General features: G+C 58.5%; 1 protein-coding gene across 4 annotated transcripts in view; it reads left to right on the top strand.

Moving 5' to 3' along the window:
- Positions 1–364: 364 nt before the first annotated feature.
- ITGB3 (integrin subunit beta 3) overlaps positions 365–17,889 on the top strand; it is a 39,639-nt gene continuing 22,114 nt past the window's right edge. For 2 of the 4 annotated variants that reach the window (XM_044999599.1, XM_044999598.1), the window contains exons 1-2: positions 1,373–1,648; positions 13,912–13,994. In XM_044999599.1, the coding sequence (XP_044855534.1) occupies positions 1,585–1,648; positions 13,912–13,994 (147 nt within the window). In that variant the 5' untranslated portion in view covers positions 1,373–1,584. Of the gene's footprint in view, positions 370–1,371; positions 1,649–13,911; positions 13,995–17,889 lie in introns of those variants that run through there. The other 2 variants (XM_044999601.1, XM_044999600.1) reach the window with 2 other exon arrangements.

Raw genomic sequence — 17,889 nt, 5'->3', positions numbered from 1 at the left:
TCGCTTGGCTCATCCCGTCTCACCTGCTGCACGGCTCGGGCCGGAGCACCTCGCCCCGTGACTCCTGCACCCAGCCCGGCAGATTTACAGACTGTGAGTGATGGAGCATGTCCTGGGGCCACGCACACAGGGGCTGCTCCCCAGCAGAGACTCGCTGGCCCTGCCACTGGCCCCAGATTGCATCCTTCCAAGGGAAGGCTAAGCCTGCCAGTGCCAGGGAGCTGCTGGGGGAGTGGCAGGGCCCCCTGGGGCTGTGCAGGGGTTTTCAGTCCCTGTCCTGGAGCGCTTCCAATCTTAGTACTGGAGGTTCATTTCCTTGTGGCTCCTGGCCTCTTCCAGCCATGCACTGAGGACTGGTGGGACTCCAGGGTCCGGGCAGATCTAAAAGGATCAGAGATTTCCCCCGATCGGACAAGCCCCCCAAAGTTTGGATACTTCCCCGCAGTCGAGCTGGGTCTGAGACACAAAGCCTCTCTCACACCAGTGTAAATCTGGAGTGACTCCACTTTGGTCAAGGAGGTAAAACTGGTGCAGCTAGGAGGCGAATCAGGCCCAACGTTCTGAACCAGAACTCAACTTCCTCCGCCTTTGGGACGGCCCAAACTCAACCCCCTGCTGCCGAGCTGCTGTCTGTTCAGACCCCGAGTCGGATCCCCCCAGCATCACGCCAGTAACTGCAGCGGACAACGTGGGGATTCACCCACGAGAGCTCCTGCTCCAAGACGTCTGTTAGTCTATAAGGTGCCACAGGACTCTTTGCTGCTTTTACAGATCCAGACTAACACGGCCACCCCTCTGATACTTAACTTCAGCGAAGTTACTCCTGATTTACACCAGGGCTGCCGAGAGCGGGGTCAGGCCCCAGTGAAAAAAAAATTTCAGGACCCCCCCCAGGAAGGGCGGACCGGCTAAACAGGGCCAACGAAGCCGGGAAAGCCGAGCCCCCTTCCGGACCACCGGGCCCCGGTAATTTGTACCGGCTCCCCCCCACCCCCCGCCTTGTCAGCCCTGTTTACACCAGTGTCAGCCAGAGGAGAACTGGGCTGTTGGGTGTTTATAGGGTGACCAGACAGCAAGTGTGAAAAACCAGGATGGGGTGGGGGGGGGTAATAGAAGCCTATATAAAAAAAATCCCCTAAAATCGGGACTGTCCCTATAAAATCAGGACAGCTGGTCACCCTCGGTGTTTTGCATCGGGATCTAACCTCCCCCGGAGTCTGGGGGTGACTGACTCGCAGGGTTTGGGTGCAGGCTGCACCTCGAGCAGAGCAGAGGCAGAACATCCAGGCAGGCTCTGGCCCCAGAGTGGCTGCAGGCCGGGTCACGGGTTTATAAGGCCCTGGGAGGAGACGCGGGGAGAGGCAGGAGCGCTGGGCTGCAGGCAGACGGGCGGGGGCAGTCGCTGACTCAAAGCTGACGGCGGATTTTCCTCCAGGCAGCCCGGGCTCTGGCTCAGCACATCCGTGGCTCTCGTGTCCTCAGCCTCATGATTCATCCCCCAGGCGGCTCAAAAGCTCCGGCAGCCTCAGCCCCGGGCTCCAGCCCTCGCCGCCTCCTCACCCCTGCAGGCCGGCCGCGGAGAAGATGCGGGAGCTCCGTCTGGCTCTGCGGACCCTCGTGCTGGCGCTGTGCGCGGCGGGACTCCAGGGTAGGTTCTCACGCCGCCCGGGGGGCGCGCTGGGTTCCCCCGGGGTGGGTTCTCACGCCGCCGGGGGGGGGGGCGTGCTGGGTTCCCCCGGGGTGGGTTCTCACGCCGCCGGGGGGGGGGCGCGCTGGGTTCCCCCGGGGTGGGTACCCACGCCGCCGGGGGGGGGGCGCGCTGGGTTCCCCCGGGGTGGGTTCTCACGCCGCCGGGGGGGGGGCGCGCGGGGTTCCCCCGGGGTGGGTTCTCACGCCGCCGGGGGGGGGGGCGCGCTGGGTTCCCCCGGGGTGGGTTCTCACGCCGCCCGGGGGGGGGGCGCGCTGGGTTCCCCCGGGGTGGGTTCTCACGCCGCCGGGGGGGGGGCGCGCGGGGTTCCCCCGGGGTGGGTTCTCACGCCGCCGGGGGGGGGGCGCGCTGGGTTCCCCCGGGGTGGGTTCTCACGCCGCCGGGGGGGGGGGCGCGCGGGGGTCCCCCGGGGGGGGGTCTCACGCCGCCGGGGGGGGGGGCGCGCTGGGTTCCCCCGGGGTGGGTTCTCACGCCGCCGGGGGGGGGGCGCGCTGGGTTCCCCCGGGGTGGGTTCTCACGCCGCCGGGGGGGGGGGGGCGCCCGGGGATCCCCCGGGGTGGGGTCTCACGCCGCCGGGGGGGGGGGGCGCGCTGGGTTCCCCCGGGGTGGGTTCTCACGCCGCCCGGGGGGGGGGGCGCGGGGGGTACCCCCGGGGGGGGTTCTCACGCCGCCCGGGGCGGGCGCGCTGGGTTCCCCCGGGGTGGGTTCTCACGCCGCCCGGGGGGGGGGGCGCGCTGGGTTCCCCCGGGGTGGGTTCTCACGCCGCCCGGGGGGGGGCGCGCTGGGTTCCCCCGGGGTGGGTTCTCACGCCGCCCGGGGGGGGGGGCGCGCGTTGGGTTCCCCCGGGGTGGGTTCTCACGCCGCCCGGGGGGGCGCGCTGGGTTACCCCGGGGTCGGTGAGCGGGATTTCTCCGGAGGGGAAGGTTGTTTGCTTCGCTAGCAGCGCTGCAGCGATTTCTCCATCCCGCTGTGGCCGGAGGAGGGGGGCAGGTGCCTGGCTCTGTGTTTCTATCTCCTGTTGGGGGCGGGGGGGGGCGTTTAGCTACCCCGCACGCTGGGGCGTTAGGGGGGTCTCCAGATCCCAGCTGGCCATGGCTGGGGTGAATGCCCCAGGCGTTTGCACGGCCCCTGGGCTGCGGGAGATTGTCCTGCCCCGAGCAGCGAGGTGTTGCAACGGCTCCAGAGATTGCACGAGAGTCGCTTTGAAAAGCCTCGCAGCTGCAGGGGATCGCTGGGAAAGGTCACCCCTAACGGCCCCCCCCACGTACCCCCCCCCAGCCGGAGGAGAAACCCAAAAAACCCCCGAGCTGATGGTTTTTAACATCTCTGATTTTAAAGCCAAGCGTTTGAGTTTTGAAGGGTTGGAGTTGGCAGTGCCGGAGCTGTAGCCTACGGGGCGGGGGGCTTTGCTCGGGCTGGTTAAAACTACCTGAGATAAAACACTGATGTGGTGTGTGGGGGACTAACCTGCCCTGGCCCCTCGTGTGTGTGTGTGTGTGTGAAAGTGTGTGGTTGTGCTATTTGTGTTAGTGTGGGTTGGTGTGTGGTGGTGTGTGACTGCACCTTTGGTGTGTGTGTTGTGTGTGGTTGGTGATGTGTGGTTGTGCTATTTGTGTGAATGTAGATAGGCGTGTGGTGGTGTGTGATTGCACCCTAGGTGTATGTGGAAGTATGTGGTTGGTGATGTGTGGTTGCTCCATTTGTGTTAGTGTAGATAGGCATGTGGTGGTGTGTGATTGCACCCTAGGTGTATGTGGAAGTATGTGGTTGGTGATGTGTGGTTGCTCCATTTGTGTTAGTGTAGATAGGCATGTGGTGGTGTGTGATTGCACCCTAGGTGTATGTGGAAGTATGTGGTTGGTGATGTGTGGTTGCTCCATTTGTGTTAATGTAGATAGGCGTGTGGTGGTGTGTGATTGCACCCTAGGTGTATGTGGAAGTATGTGGTTGGTGATGTGTGGTTGCACCATTTGTGTTACTGTAGATAGGCGTGTGGTGGTGTGTGATTGCACCCTAGGTGTATGTGGAAGTGTGTGGTTGGTGATGTGTGGTTGCTCCATTTGTGTGAATGTAGATAGGCGTGTGGTGGTGTGCGGCTGCACCCTAGGTGTATGTGGAAGTGTGTGGTTGGTGATGTGTGGTTGCTCCATTTGTGTGAATGTAGATAGGCGTGTGGTGGTGTGCGGCTGCACCCTAGGTGTATGTGGAAGTGTGTGGTTGGTGATGTGTGGTTGCTCCATTTGTGTTACTGTAGATAGGCGTGTGGTGGTGTGCGGCTGCACCCTAGGTGTATGTGGAAGTATGTGGTTGGTGATGTGTGGTTGCTCCATTTGTGTGAATGTAGATAGGCGTGTGGTGGTGTGCGGCTGCACCCTAGGTGTGTGTGGAAGTGTGTGGTTGGTGATGTGTGGTTGCTCCATTTGTGTTACTGTAGATAGGCGTGTGGTGGTGTGCGGCTGCACCCTAGGTGTATGTGGAAGTGTGTGGTTGGTGATGTGTGGTTGCGCCATTTGTGTGAATGTAGCTAGGCGTGTGGTGGTGTGCGACTGCACCCTAGGTGTGTGTGTTTGGTGTGTGGTGCTGTGCAATGGCACCATGGGCGTGGATGTGACCTTGCCGTGTGATGGGCTTGCTGTCTGGACGAGGGTTTGTATGTTCGGGGGTGTGACTCTGTCTAGCAGGAAGATTCCCCGCCTCTGCCCAGGAAAGAACCGTACTAGGAAGTGCCCGGGGCACATCCTGCAGAGGCGGCTGAGAGCCAGGCCAAGTTTGGGTTTTTCCCGGTGAAAGACGCTAACGTCACATGAGAGCTGGATCCCGAATCCCTGAGCTGCAAAGCTGTGTGCGGAGGACTCAGCCGGGTCTCTCCTCAGCCGTTCCCACGCCCCATCGCACGGCCCTTCCGGCTGCTCCCCTGAGGTTACCTCCTGGCCCAGCCCTGCCCAGGCCTGGCAGAGTGTCTTGCTGCTGACTTACCCACCGTGAGCTCCTGTCCAGCAGTCCTGGGCCAGACGCCGAGAACAGGGCTCTGCGGACGCAGCCTGCCCCCTTGCAGCCCTCTGGGTGTGTATTGCCCCCCAGCTGTGGTGCGTGGGTGTGAGTCAGGGAGACCCGCACCTGACACATCACCTCTGACTTCTGCCCACGCCGGCTGACACAATAGGGGTGTTTTTCCCCCTGGGATAACAACCACCCAGGTGCTGGCCCTTGGCTGCACTTTGGTTTTACCCTGAGGTAAACTGGGCGGGGGCAGCCCCCCCCCCCGACAGAGGGTTTACAGCTGGCCCTGTCTGGCTACCATGCAGTAAAACTACTCCGGCCCTGTCTCTACTGAGGCGTTTACAGTGCGAAAACTCCCGCACCTTGATTGTTTGGCTGTAATAAAAAACCCCTCGGTGTCAGCGAATCCACAGCCGCTCGCAGCCTCGGGGTAAGTCTAGATGGGGGAGCAGGTGGTGCTTTCTGCTGGGGGGAGGGGGTTATCCTTTGCGGCTAGCCTGTCGCAGAGTGCGCAATCTCTCCTGCATGGATTGGGCCGGGCCAGGACTTTGGGGGAGACCACGTGTGGGGAAACTGGGCAGCCCAGGCTGGGAGCTAGAGGTCCGGAAAGAAGGATGGGGGCTGTCTGTGTTTCCCCCTCCCCCAACTTTGTATTCCTTGCAGCAGAGGCTGGGGCACTAGGCTGGTAATGCGGTCGGGGAAGGCGTGTGTTCAGTCTCCTCTCCGGGGCTCTGTTAATATCTCAAACCACTCAGACTTTGCCCTGCCATTACCATGGTTCATCGGGGCAGGCGCACGCAGGGTACTGCCTCCCAGCTCAGCATGACCTGTATTATACCCCTGGAGAACTGCGGCTGCTGCCAGCAGAACCAGGCGGCAGCCTGGGGATATGCCTCTTTCTCTCCCGCTGGCATCCCGTCTAATTTAGCCCCCTCCAACTCATGTTCTCAGGCAGGGAGCAGACACTGGCGTGCAATGCTGATTCCCATGCCCGGGACATTGGCTGGCCAGTTTGCCCCGGGGAGAAAAACGCTGCCAGATCTGAATTCTCCGCCCCCTGCAGCGGGAGAGTTTTACTCCCACTTTGCCCGGGTGGTAAGTGAGGACACAAGGGGTCGGACAATGGATACAGCCCGCTGTGTTTGCCAGCAGGCAGCCAGAGCGCTGACTGTGCCGTGAACCAATGAACGAGCAGAGCCCGCCCCAGCCAGCCAGGCTCTGCACGGGACAGGGGACATGGCTCGAGGCCTCCGAGAGGTGCTTGGAATCGTGTGAAATCCGGGATGGTCACAGGAGCCTAAAGGAGTTAGATGCCTGACTCTCATTGAATGTCAATGGGATTTGGGCACCTATCCCCCTCTGGCTTCTTTGATCACCCCCACCCTAAAGGAGACGGCACCAGGGCCCTGATTCAGATCCCACTGGCGCCAGTTTCACCCCACTGTCTGCCAGTTACACCGGCACTGGGGAAGGAGACTCGGCGCTCTGTAGACAGAGACAGGCTCTCGCAGGGTAAGCTCTGCGCAATTCCTTTGTGACCGGCATTGCTGGGTCTGCTTCTCCCTCACCACCTGCCTGTAGCCAGCCCTGGAAACCCCCCTGGCCCTTCGCGTTACTGCGGTGAATCAAAAGGAAGTGGCCAGGACGGTAACGGAGCAGACAGGGGCTAAGAGGTAGTGCAGGTTAGAAAGCAGCTGAGCTGGCATTCATCATCACTGGTGCCTGACTTTCCCGAGGGCGCGGGAGAGGCGGGGGATTTCAGGAGGGCCGGAGAGGACAGCCTAGCCTCAGAGTTTAGCTACAGCTGAGCTCTCAGTTCCAAGTGCTGGCACAACCAGCTCAGCCTCTGGTGAACAGAGTTCCTAGCGCGGGACCCTTCCAGAGGAGACCTTCCCATGCCAGGTCCCGGCTGCAACACGCAGATGGGGAGTCATGGGTCCCCGTGTTCTTTAGCCCAGCGTATTTAGTGCTTTGTGGCCAACAGATGGCATCTAGCTCAGGTCCCCATCCATGACAGGCGCTGCCACACTCGGCCTAAGTGACTTGCCCAAGGTCACGCAGGAAGTCGGTGGCAGAGCCAGCCTCAGCACCCGTGTCGACCCAGTCCTTGGAGGGCCTTGTCCCTTAACACAGCTGTGTGGGGCAAGGGAGGAGCCCCAGCTAGCCCAGGGTTGAGACTAACGACCACCCCCGTCAACGGGCCCCGAACACGGAGGGGAGAAAACCCATCTGATAGGAAGCAAGCCCTGCAGATCTGCCACTGAAGGAGAACTGAGCCCCGCGGGGCCGGTGCTGCAGTGCAGTGACCGCAGCCCATGAGTCAGCGGGTGGTTGTGGTTTGTAGGAAGATAGTAGTGAGGACTGGAGGAAAGGATAGGGCCGCAGAGGGGTCAGGGAGCCTACCTGAGCACCCCCCCCCCACTCCAGCAGCGCGACTGCGGCGGCGCTGGTTCGAACCCGCGGGACGCCGTGTGGAGTCACAGACCCGAGAGCTGCCTCGCAGGTTTTCTTCTGAGGGGGGCTGGACACTGCCCACCCCCGGGGCCTGAGCCCCCTTAGCTTTCAAAGAGACCCTCTGTGTTTTATGTACCTAGCAAGAGCTCCAGTGGTTTGCAAGACCCAGTGCTTAATCCTGAAGCCCCGTAATGGCCAACTGAGGGTCCCTTTGTGCCTCTCCCATGGGCAGCCAGGCTAATGCTCACTGAGCCCCTCTGTGGCTGGCTTCCAGCTGTGATGAACAAAAGAAATCCAGTCCCTAGGCCCCGGACTGCAGCTTGGCAGGGCTGGCGAGATCTGTGGGCAGGAGAGCCAAAAGGACGGGTGATAAACATCAATACAGCAGGGGGCTGACTGTACTATCATTGTAGCTACGCTGGTAGGAATGCCCTCAGTATAGACGGGCACTTAGTGATGTGTGTAATTTGGGTGGTCAGTAGAGATTTATCTTCTTTAATAAGGATCTTTGGTGGCCTTATGGAAGGAGTGTTGCTCTGGGACTTGAGAAAACCAGGTTCTAGGCCTAGTGATGTTAGGCGAGTTACTTCAGCTCCCTGTGCCTCGATTTCCCCATCTGTATAATAGGGATAATGGTTATGAAGCACTTTGAGATCTGTGGGTGAAAAGTGCTGTAGGAAAGCTGGGGATTACGTGGGCAAAGCTCAGCGTTGATGCCCCTGGGCTGGGCACTGACTCCTGTGCGGAGTGAGTGCCCCATGCTGCAGAATCTGTACATGGGTGACGATGGCTTTCCTGGTAGGAGATACGGGGTGGGGGGAATCAGCCCCGTTTCCATTAAACTGCCCCCAGCACCCACCACTCTTTGGAAAACCTGGTCCCTGAAGAGTACTGGGGGCTGAGTTTCACAGTAGGCATCCGCCTGCCTGCAGCGCTCCTGCCCTGTGCAAATGACTGACGTGAGGTGCTGCTTAGGATGGAGCAGGGAGCCCGGCCACGTGCCCCGCGCTGGCTAAGGGCAGGCCCACTATGCCCTGTCCCAGCGAGGGCCAAAAGCCGTGCGTACGTCCCTCTGGCCATGTAATGAGCGAGCCCAGGAAGGGCATCGCTTCCCGCGCTGATTGCTCTGAGGCAAGGGCATAGAACCGGGCACCCCAATCGCTGTTTAAGCAACTTCCTACCAGCCGTTATCGCTTCACCAGTTCCTCTTCCTGCTCTGCTTTCATTTTCCTGCCTTCCCCTCCTCCCCTCCCCTTCGCTGATACTTCCACCCCTGCAGCTGCAGCTGCAGCGCACAGAGCCAGGCCACCCCCGGGCAGGGAGTCAGGCCGTCCTGTTTTGCGACGGGCGCCTCTCAGTCTAGCCTCTGTCCCGTCAACATCCCCTGCAGTGGGGCAAGCGATGGGGCTGGAGCAGGAGCCCTGGTGATTTAAACCCAGCTGACTCACCATGGGGCCTCAGTAACAGGAGAGGGGGCATCAGTCATCGGGTCTCCCTCAGCCGCCTCCTCTGGCTCCCTTCCTCCCCACAACAGGACCCATTTACAGGCAGCATCCCCTCCTGTGGCCAGTCCCACCAGTTAGTATTGTTTGTATTATATCAGCCCCCGCCCCGGCCTGGTTGTGCTAGGTGCTGTACAAACGCACAGCTCCGCCAGGGAGAACTCACAAACCATGCAGAGGTGGGTTACCATGTACCTAAAGAGCGCCCTCTCTGGCTGGCGTGGGCACTGCACTGATAAAATCCATGGGGCCCTCATTAAAGGGCACTTCAGGTGGAGTCTAAGAAGCCCTGGATGGATTGAAATCATAGAATATCAGGGTTGAAAGGGACCTCAGGAGGTATCTAGGCCAACCCCCTGCTCAAAGCAGGGCCCAGCCCCAGACAGATTTTTGCCCTAGATCCCTAAATGGCCCCCTCAAGGATTGAACTCACAACTATGGGTTTAGCAGGCCAATGCTCAAACCACTGAGCAATCCCTCGTCCAATCAGAGGGGCCACACAGTCTGCAGGGGCTCGGGGCGGGGGAAGGACTCTGGTGATGGGATCCTCTTTTCCAGGAAAGCATGCGCATGTGTAACCCACTGCTCGGGGTGTGCTGTGTCCCCCCGTCTGTGCTGATCCACAGAGCACCAGCATTACCCCTGCCGCCAGCCAGAGAGGTGCTATTTAGCCATCAGTCGTTTGCACGAAGGATCCCCCCAACGCTTTACAGACACCAGTTACACGAATGCTCAGCATCCTAGTGAAGATGGTGCAGTTCCGTGTTTCTATGGGGAAACGGAGGTGCAGAAAGAGAACCATAGAGTGTAAGGCCAGAAGGGACCACCGGATTAGACTGACCACCTGTGTATTGCAGGTAGGGTGACCAGATGTCCCTATTTTATAGGGACAGGCCCAATTTGGGGGTCTTTTTCTTATATAGGATCCTATTATCCCCCGATCTGTCCCGATTTTTCACACTTGCTGTCTGGTCACCCTGTCAGTGGCAGCCTGCCCCTTTGAGGCCTGGGGCGAGCCAGCCCTCTCCAATGAGCCAGGCCCCACCACACCTCCGCAGGGTGTGGGCCTTAAAAGGAAAAAAGCTGAGCTGGGAGAGGGAGTGAATCAGGGAGTGGAGAAAGAGCGCATATATATAGGTACATATATGGAGAAATTGCTCTAAAGATTCCCTTGAGTAATCAGGGATTTAAAGGTTAGTTTCAAAAGGAATGACGAGAATTATTGGCTGAGGAGAGGAAGAAGCCCCAGATCAAGGCAAATGCACTACTCAGAGTTGGGCATGGCTCAGTGAGGGTCTCGCATTTGCAATGTTGACTGGTTACTGTGGGGTGAATAATCATTGATCTTTATTGAGGCCACACAACAATGGGTTGTGAAAGGCAGGCGGGGTTAAAGAAACAGCCGATATGGGAATGCAGGGCGTGTTCCCAGGAAAGGCAGGGTCGACAGCAGTGGTTCCCAAACTGGGGTTCGTGAAATGTTACAGGGGGTCCTCAGGAAAAAAATTCCCTAATGGCGGACAGAGCTGTTTCTAGGGACCCCGGGCAGCATGGGGCCAGCAGCCCGGAGCCCCTGGACTGCCAAGAGCTAAGCAGATCAAAGCGAGCCTATCTATCACACTTCAAGAATCCTTATACGAAATGGAAAGGGGGGTGGATATATTTTGCTGTTTTTAAAATTAAATAAGCAGCTAGTCTTGTTTTTTAAATTATGATGAAGAACAAGTTGAAGCTTTGTTGTAATGTGCGTTGTTTGCCTGGACTGCTCAAGACCTGAATGCTTGTGTAGGAGAAACTCTTTGAGTTGGCTTCTTAAATACTTTCATGCTTTTTCACATCTGATCCTCCTTGATGAAACACAGGAGCCTTGTCTTACAACCAGCTTGTTCAAAGTGATACCAGCTATGAAAGTGAGCTCTTGGAAGAGTGGTGCCGTTTTCATAATGTAATAAAAATACTGGAACGATAAATAATAAATAGGGTGTGAGAAACAAGTCATAAAAACAAATGTTATATGTCCAAGCTCACTGCTTTTAGAATTTATACTCCGGCAAAGGAGAAAACCCCTGGAAAGATTCGTTTTTAGGAGGGGGTTCGCGAGACTTGACACTTTAGTGAAAGGGGTTCACAGGTTGTTTAAGTTTGGGTGGGAACCACTGGTCGACTGGAAGAATTTAGATACCTGAAGGTGACTGAAGATACTCAGAGTGTGGGGAAAGCGCTTTACTGGGATCTTTAAAGGCTCTGGAGCAGGGAACGGGTGTGACCCTATGAGGAGTCTAGTAGATGGTGCAAAGGGAAGGGAGGGGCAGTTAGATCTCTGATGGCCAGGGTCTGGGGAAGCCTGAGGACCCTGAAGCTAAGCTAAGAGGACTCCTTAGACCCTCCTGAGAGGGCTGGAGGGGACCCTTGCAGTGCGGGGGAAGAAGGAATGGGAAGGCCCTGATACAGGGGAGAAGAAGAATGGGCAGGTCTGAGGTCAGGCCCATGCTACAGAGTTGCAAGGCCATTGACAGCGATCTTACTATGGAAGCGTCGCTCCCGGCTACACCTACGTAAGGCCTGGAGACGCTGGTACGCTGGAAAGGGTGGCGCTAAATGTGGCTTAGCTGGAGCGCTAAGTCCTCAAAGCAGCTAGGAAGGCACTGGAGGCCGGATGGAGTTTTGGAAGACCCAGGGGAAACTGAGGCAAAGCTGCTGCAATGCCCCCCCACCACCACCACCGATGTTGCAAGGGGTGCTCCGGAGCAGTGAGTTTTATTACATGCTCTGGCTGTGTCTGCGCTAGCAAACGTTCCCGCTGATAACAACTGTTGTGGGCCACTGGGCTGATGCCGAAAGGCCTCAACCGCAGGGTCCTGCCGACCCCAGGGGAATTTTGCAAAAGTTTCCCTACCACTGCTAACGTGCATCCGGCTCCACTGCCCTAGCGTACAGAGGCTGCGGCCAGTGCCCGAATAGCTGGTGACAGCCAGTCCCTGCAGGAACTCCCAGCATGGCTAACGCTCGGAGAGCGAAATCCCGCCTCAAGATGTTTGCAACGTCTCCCTCGTGTAGACAGGGCCGAGCAGCCTCCAGCTCAGCACAAGGCGCTACTCTGGCTCCTGGCATGGTGATGAATATGGCTTGGGCCTGTCTATGCTTGGAGCTCCCCCGCTGAGCCATTCAGCAGCACCCTGTTGTCAGCAGTGGGCGGGGTTACTGGTGAATGGAGGGCTCGGAAGGCTTGAAAATGGGCCGGGACGTGCCCGGTCAAATGGCAGCCGGTGGCGGTTCGGCCTGTCTGTGCTGGGGGTTGTCAAGGATTCAGCTACACCAGAGCAGGCCAAGTCTGCGGCTGAGCAGGGGAGAAAAGCTCTCTCGGGACTTTGATGTCCCCACTAGACGGACAACACTGCGGGGCCCCAGGTGGATTTGTCTTCCTTCTATTCTGGTCACGGGAGGTGCGTCTACACTGTAAAAAAAGGAGTGTTTGCGAGCCGGATTAGCTAACTCGGGTTCAAATAGCAGCGAAGCCACAGCTTCGAACTTGGGTTAGCAGCGCGACTTCAACCGCAGGCTCTCCCGGCGGCTGTAACTTGCGCTGCTGGCCCGGGTCGCTGTGTCCACACTGCTAATTGAAGCCGAGTGACGGACACGCCTTTTTCTGCAGCGTGGACTAGAGGTGCCAGCATTTGACGCTGCTGTGGCCGCTCCTAGGTTCCCAGGATTGGCTTCGGAGAAGGCTTTGTGCCTTGTTCTGTATATTGCAGGCGCTCAGGAATTCCTGCCCCCAGCTGCACAGAAAGCAGCTGAGAGCGGGGAAGGAATCCCTGAAGCTATGTGCAGCGCGTTCCCCTTAGGATTAAAGTCCTTGGGACGTAGCCAGGCCCCCTGCTCAGCTGGGAAGGAGCCAGTTCTGCTTGCAATCAGAGCCGGCACTCGGTTTGGGGGTCGAGTGAGCAGGGATTGGGGGCGGGAGGAGGGCAGGGAAGCCTGACTTCTCACGTTCGCTGGTTTCTATCCCTGCTCTCAAGTTAGTGAGACCTGGCGTCATCGTCTTTCTGTTTCTCTTCCTCTTGCCGCACGTGTGTGGGTAAATAACAGCCCAGAGTCCCAGCTGAGCTCTGTCAGCAGAGCTCCATTGACGTCAGCGTCGTGAGGCCGCTTTACACCCGCTAGCGTGAAGATACAGCTCCTGATCCTCCCCCACCTGCTCCTGGGGCAGCCACCCACATCAGCTCACTGCTCTCTCCAAAGCCGCCTCCTGCCCGCTGCAGGACACAGCCCCCCGCCTCCTTTGGTGTCACCAAAGCCCTTGGTCCAGGATTACCCTGAACCCCAGAGATCCTTCAGCGGGTAGACGTTTGCCCCTCAACTCACGTCCTTGGTGCACTTGCTTTGCTTCCATCCCTTCCAGTTCCCCGCAGAGCCAGCCCAGCTCGGTTCGCTCGCCTCTTCTCCGGTCTCCCTGCTCCGTTCCCCCGTGACGTTTCTGAGCGCTGCCCCGGCCTGCTTTCCGCAGCCTTCTCGGAGGGGACCCCTGCACCATGGAAGGCAGGACCAGAGGTGGCACAAACCTTCCCAAGTGCAGAGGAGTGGGACCTTTTTCTGCATTTGCTGGGCTGTTCCTCCAAACCCAAGGGCTCCCGCCAGCCAGTGCCCCTCTCGGGTTGGTCTGTGTGCGGCGGGCGGCCTGGGGGCCAGGGTGGGTGAGCCTCACCAAACTGAAGCCACTGGGAATGGCAGTGAAAATCAGGCCCTAGACTCCTTGGCAGCTTCTCATTCTTCACTGGGGGCCCGTGCCATGGCGATTGGAGAGATTCAGTGTGATTGTCCTGGGGTGCGGGCGACCACAGAGGCAAATGGCCTCCTCCGTAATCAGAGCATGGCGGGGTGGCACGGAAGACAGAGGCAGTGTGGCCGAGGGGGGACGATACTAGACTGGCATGCAGGTGACCTGGCTTCTTCCCCGGGCCCTGGGCAAGTCGCTTCCCCTCTCTGTGGTTCTGCTTCCCCTCCTTCCCTCTGTCTATTTAGACTGGAAGCTCTCTGGGGCAGGGACTGTCCGTACAGCACCTAGCACATCGGGGCCGTGAACAATGAATTTCAGAGATTTGTCATTTCCTTGTGCTAGGAGAGCTGGGCGCCAGCCGGCCTTCCTGACCAGCAAAGAGCAACGAGACCCCGCTTTGCATCTGGAAGGCGCCTCTTTGCTTCAGGCCGGGCTGGGGCAGGTGTTAATCGGTGTCTGTCTCTCTCTTTCAGGGAACATCTGTACCACTCGCGGGGTGAATTCCTGCAGGCAGTGTCTGGCCGTGAGCCCGCTGTGCGCATGGTGCTCCCAGGAGGTAAGGGGACAACATGCGGCCGGCCTGTCTGGTTCATCCCTTTGCCCGGCGTTTCCTTGCATATCTGCTGCTGCCTGTAGCCCCGCTCTTAATGGTGAATGAATTCAGCCCTTTAGCTGGGTCCAGGCTGTAAACTCAACCATCGTTTGTAACGAGATCCTGGCCCGCTGGGTGCTGGGTGCGTTTAAACGTGTGCCCAGGAGCGTCCCAATGGGAGCTGCAGGTGGCTGACCTGACGGCGTCACGCAACGAGGAGCAATGAGTGCGGATAACAACGTCGGCGGGGATCTTAAACCTCGCGCTTGGGGGGTTACGCCAGTCTCCGACTGTTAGGGTCCGTCTCAGGCCCACGGGGCCAAGTGTCAGAGCCTGGCTCAATTGCCTCGGGCTGGCGGGGCTCAGGCCGCTGGGCTAAAAATGGCCGTGGAGACGTTCTGGTTTGGGCTGGAGCCCAGGCTCTGAAACTTGGGGCGGGGGGAGGGCTCGGGGGCCGGGGTTTATCAAAGGGGTTTTCCCATCCGTGTGGTTAATCCAGGCGCGGTCATTAGATGGTTGATCTAGCTGCATCTCCACAGGAGGTTAAGCCGGGAAATTTTTCACAGCCCTGAGCATCTGCAGCTTGGTCAGGCTAATTTTATCCATCGACCAGGTCCTGAGGGGGTGGGGGGGGGGCGTTGAAATGCATGTGACAGGATTTGTCTCAAAGCCTGTGTGTGCTGGAGTGTCTGTGCGTGTATTTGGGGGAGGGGGAGACCCTAAGGGGTGGGGGGGTGGGTCTGTCTAGGAAAGGGAGCCATTGTTCGTTGTCCCCATCTGATAACTGAGGCCGGTCTGTTCTCAACACACAGAGACGCTTGCTGTCATTACCCCGAGTTCTCTCCGGCGGGTGACAGCCAAACCTCCAGGCAGGACTGCGCCGGCTCCCTCTGGGGCAGCCCGGGGAAATGGGGCTTTTCGAACTGGCTCCGGCACAAGCCTTCCCCTCCCCGCCCCTGTTCCCAGGCCGCGGGGGCGGCCTGACGTGCAGCGGGGGCTGCGAGTTCTTTCCCCGGATCCAGCCAGAATTTCCAAACAAGGAAATATTCCCCGCTCCCGCCGGGGGCCGTGTTTACAGAGACGTGACAATTAGGGAAAGAGACGTCTGACTGTCAGCAGCCGGCCCCCGGAGCGCTGGGCGCTGTGTGGCTGCCCACGGCTGGGCCACATTGTTTTAATTTAGCAAATGAGATTTTTCCCCCCCACACACACACACACCCCCGCAGCCCTTTGTCGCACTTTATTTAAAGGGACAGCACCGTCATTTGTTTGGTTCCTTCCTGCCCCAATTCTTTGCATTCCAGCCGCTTCCATTCTAAACACTTACTCAGGCCTGGCTGGGAACCAGGCCAGTTCTGCCGCCGTTACTCACGCCGAGTCGTACAGAGCGTAGTGAGTAGCCCCGTTGCGTGCAGTGGGAGTATGCACGCCTCTGCCTGAGCAGCGTTGGCAGAGCCAAGCCCAGTGACTGCCTCCTTAAGGGCAGAGGCAGCGTCTGGTTGTTGCAGAAATTTAGAATTTCACATGTTGCCTCCCTCCCTCCCTCCGGGCAGTCTTGGCCCTCCGTGGGACCCAGCTGAAAACCAGGGCGCGGGCCCTGCAGTGAAAGGGCAGGGACATATGTGAGGAAACAATCGAGGGAAACGCAGCTTTCCATTGCATCCTGTCCCACCTGGGGCATCTGCTGCTGCAGGTCAGGGAGTCGCAGACTGGGGCTGGCTGATTTTGATGGCCATTCGTAACTTTTGCGTGTGGCGATCCAGGAGACCCAACCCTCAGGCTTCAGGGCAGTCTCTGGCAGGAGTCAGGAGGAAACCTCCCTCTCCGCACACCATTGCATTATAAGGGAAGGAGGGTGCATCAGAGGCATTAAGTATTTGCTACGGCTGAGGAAACGATCCATTGATGTTATCCCAGAGATCTCGGCAGTGGATGCTATTTTCATGGGGATCTGAACATCATCCACGAGTGGATGAATAATAAATCATTGTCCTTAGTACCTTCACCCTAGACATCCCTGAAGGTGGCTCTGAATCATTTATCTTCATTGGGGAAACTGAAGCAGAGAGAGCCTCCTGGCTCCCAAATCGAGGCCCTGCCTGTAGGAACATCTGGCTTTCGGTTAGCACTACGGAAGGCAGTGACGTCCCAGCCAGTCACCGTGGCTATGCAGCTACGGATCAGCGTGACCCGTGCAGCCCGGCTTGCCTGGATTCAGCTGCTTTCTCCTGGCACCGGGTCCCTAATTTAGTCATGAGCATTAGCAAAGCGCCCAAGCTGTTGGCTGGCAGCCGGACCCACAGAGGTTCCTGCTTGTTATTAGGACTAAGGGAGGGGAGGGCTTGGTAGCCCAGGGGCCCATCAGTGGCATGTTGATTTCTCCCTTGCTAGCTTGCCCGTTCAAACCCGCGACTGCTAGCAGCAAATCTCTCCAATGGCCGGGTGGCAGGGCACTGGATGGGGAGGGCTCCGAGTTACTGTAGAGAATTCTTTCCCAGGTGTCTGCCTGGGGAATCTTGCCCATGTGCTCAGATTCCAGCTGATGCCCATGCTTAGGATTGGGAAGGAATTTTCCCCTGGGTCTGATCGGCAGAGATCCTGGGGGGGGCAGGAGTTCGCCTTCTTCTGGGACATGGGTCACTGGTAGGTTTAAACTAGAGTAAACGGTAATTTCCACTCTTGCATCCGACGAAGTGGGCATTCACCCACGAAAGCTCATGCTGCAAAACGTCTATTAGTCTATAAGGTGCCACAGGATTCTTTGCTGCTTTTACAGAACCAGACTAACACGGCTACCCCTCTGATACCTGGTAGATTGTCTGTAACTCAAAGTCTTTAACTCATGATGTGAGGGCTTCGGGAACTGCCGTAGGTTAGTGGTCTCTTACAGAAGTGGGCAGGCGAGGTTCTGTGGCCTGTAATGTGTACGGGGTCAGACTAGGTGGCCTTAAAGTCTGAGTCTAAAACCGACCCTGGTCATTAGCAGCCAAAGCTAATTGCCAGCTGATGGTTCTTCTGAGCCCTGTGGAGTGGGGTGTTGGAGGCTGCTTGGCATTAACTTGCAGTCTCAGGGGAAGAGCACCCCATCTCGAGCAGCGTGTCTAAAACTTCTGATCCCGACAGGTGCGGAGTGATTCCCTGTGAACTCCGTAAAAACACCCAGCGCGGGTTGTCCGGCCAGCAGGGTTATTAAATATCCATCGCATGGCAGAGCCCAGCACTGCGTCACTGCAGAATATCCCCAGCCAGTGGCGCGCTCTGGTTTTGACAGCCTAGGGTGCGGAACACAGCGTGGGACCCAGACACCTTTAGCAAGGATCCATCCCAGGGAGGGAGTGTTGCCTCTCCCCCTCCATCCCTGATCTGCAGAGGAGCTGAGCCTGGGACAGCCGCAGTCAGCCAACCTTTGGCTCAAGAGGTAGCAGCTCTGGGGTTGAGCCCTTGGGGACCCCGGTCCGGCAGCCGAGAGGGCGGCCACCCCAAAAGCACTGTACAAAGTCAGTGACTAGGCCTCTCAGCCACCCAGTGAAGTAGGTAAATACTATCCCTGTTCTGCAGATGAGGAAACTGAGGCACAGGGAGGGGCCGGGTGACTTGCCTGTGGTCACGCAGCAAGTCGGTGGCAAAGCCAGGAATAGAACCCAGGAGTCCTAGCCCACTGCCGGGCGACAAGTTATCAAGGCCCAGCAGCCCCGGTCATCCGGCATGGCTGGCCACGTAGTAGCGAACATGGAGCAGAGCAGGATGCCATCTGGCCAGTGACTGACAGCAGGAAGCCCAAGCAGGGAGCTGAGACATGGAAGCCCGCAAAGGCGGGAGCTCGCTGCTGCTGCTGCATTTCGTGGCTATCGGCCCTGCT

The sequence above is a fragment of the Mauremys mutica genome, chromosome 25, assembly GCF_020497125.1.
Source record: "Mauremys mutica isolate MM-2020 ecotype Southern chromosome 25, ASM2049712v1, whole genome shotgun sequence".
NCBI classification, from domain to species: Eukaryota; Metazoa; Chordata; order Testudines; family Geoemydidae; genus Mauremys; species Mauremys mutica.
This window is presented reverse-complemented; position numbering and strand designations above follow the sequence as displayed.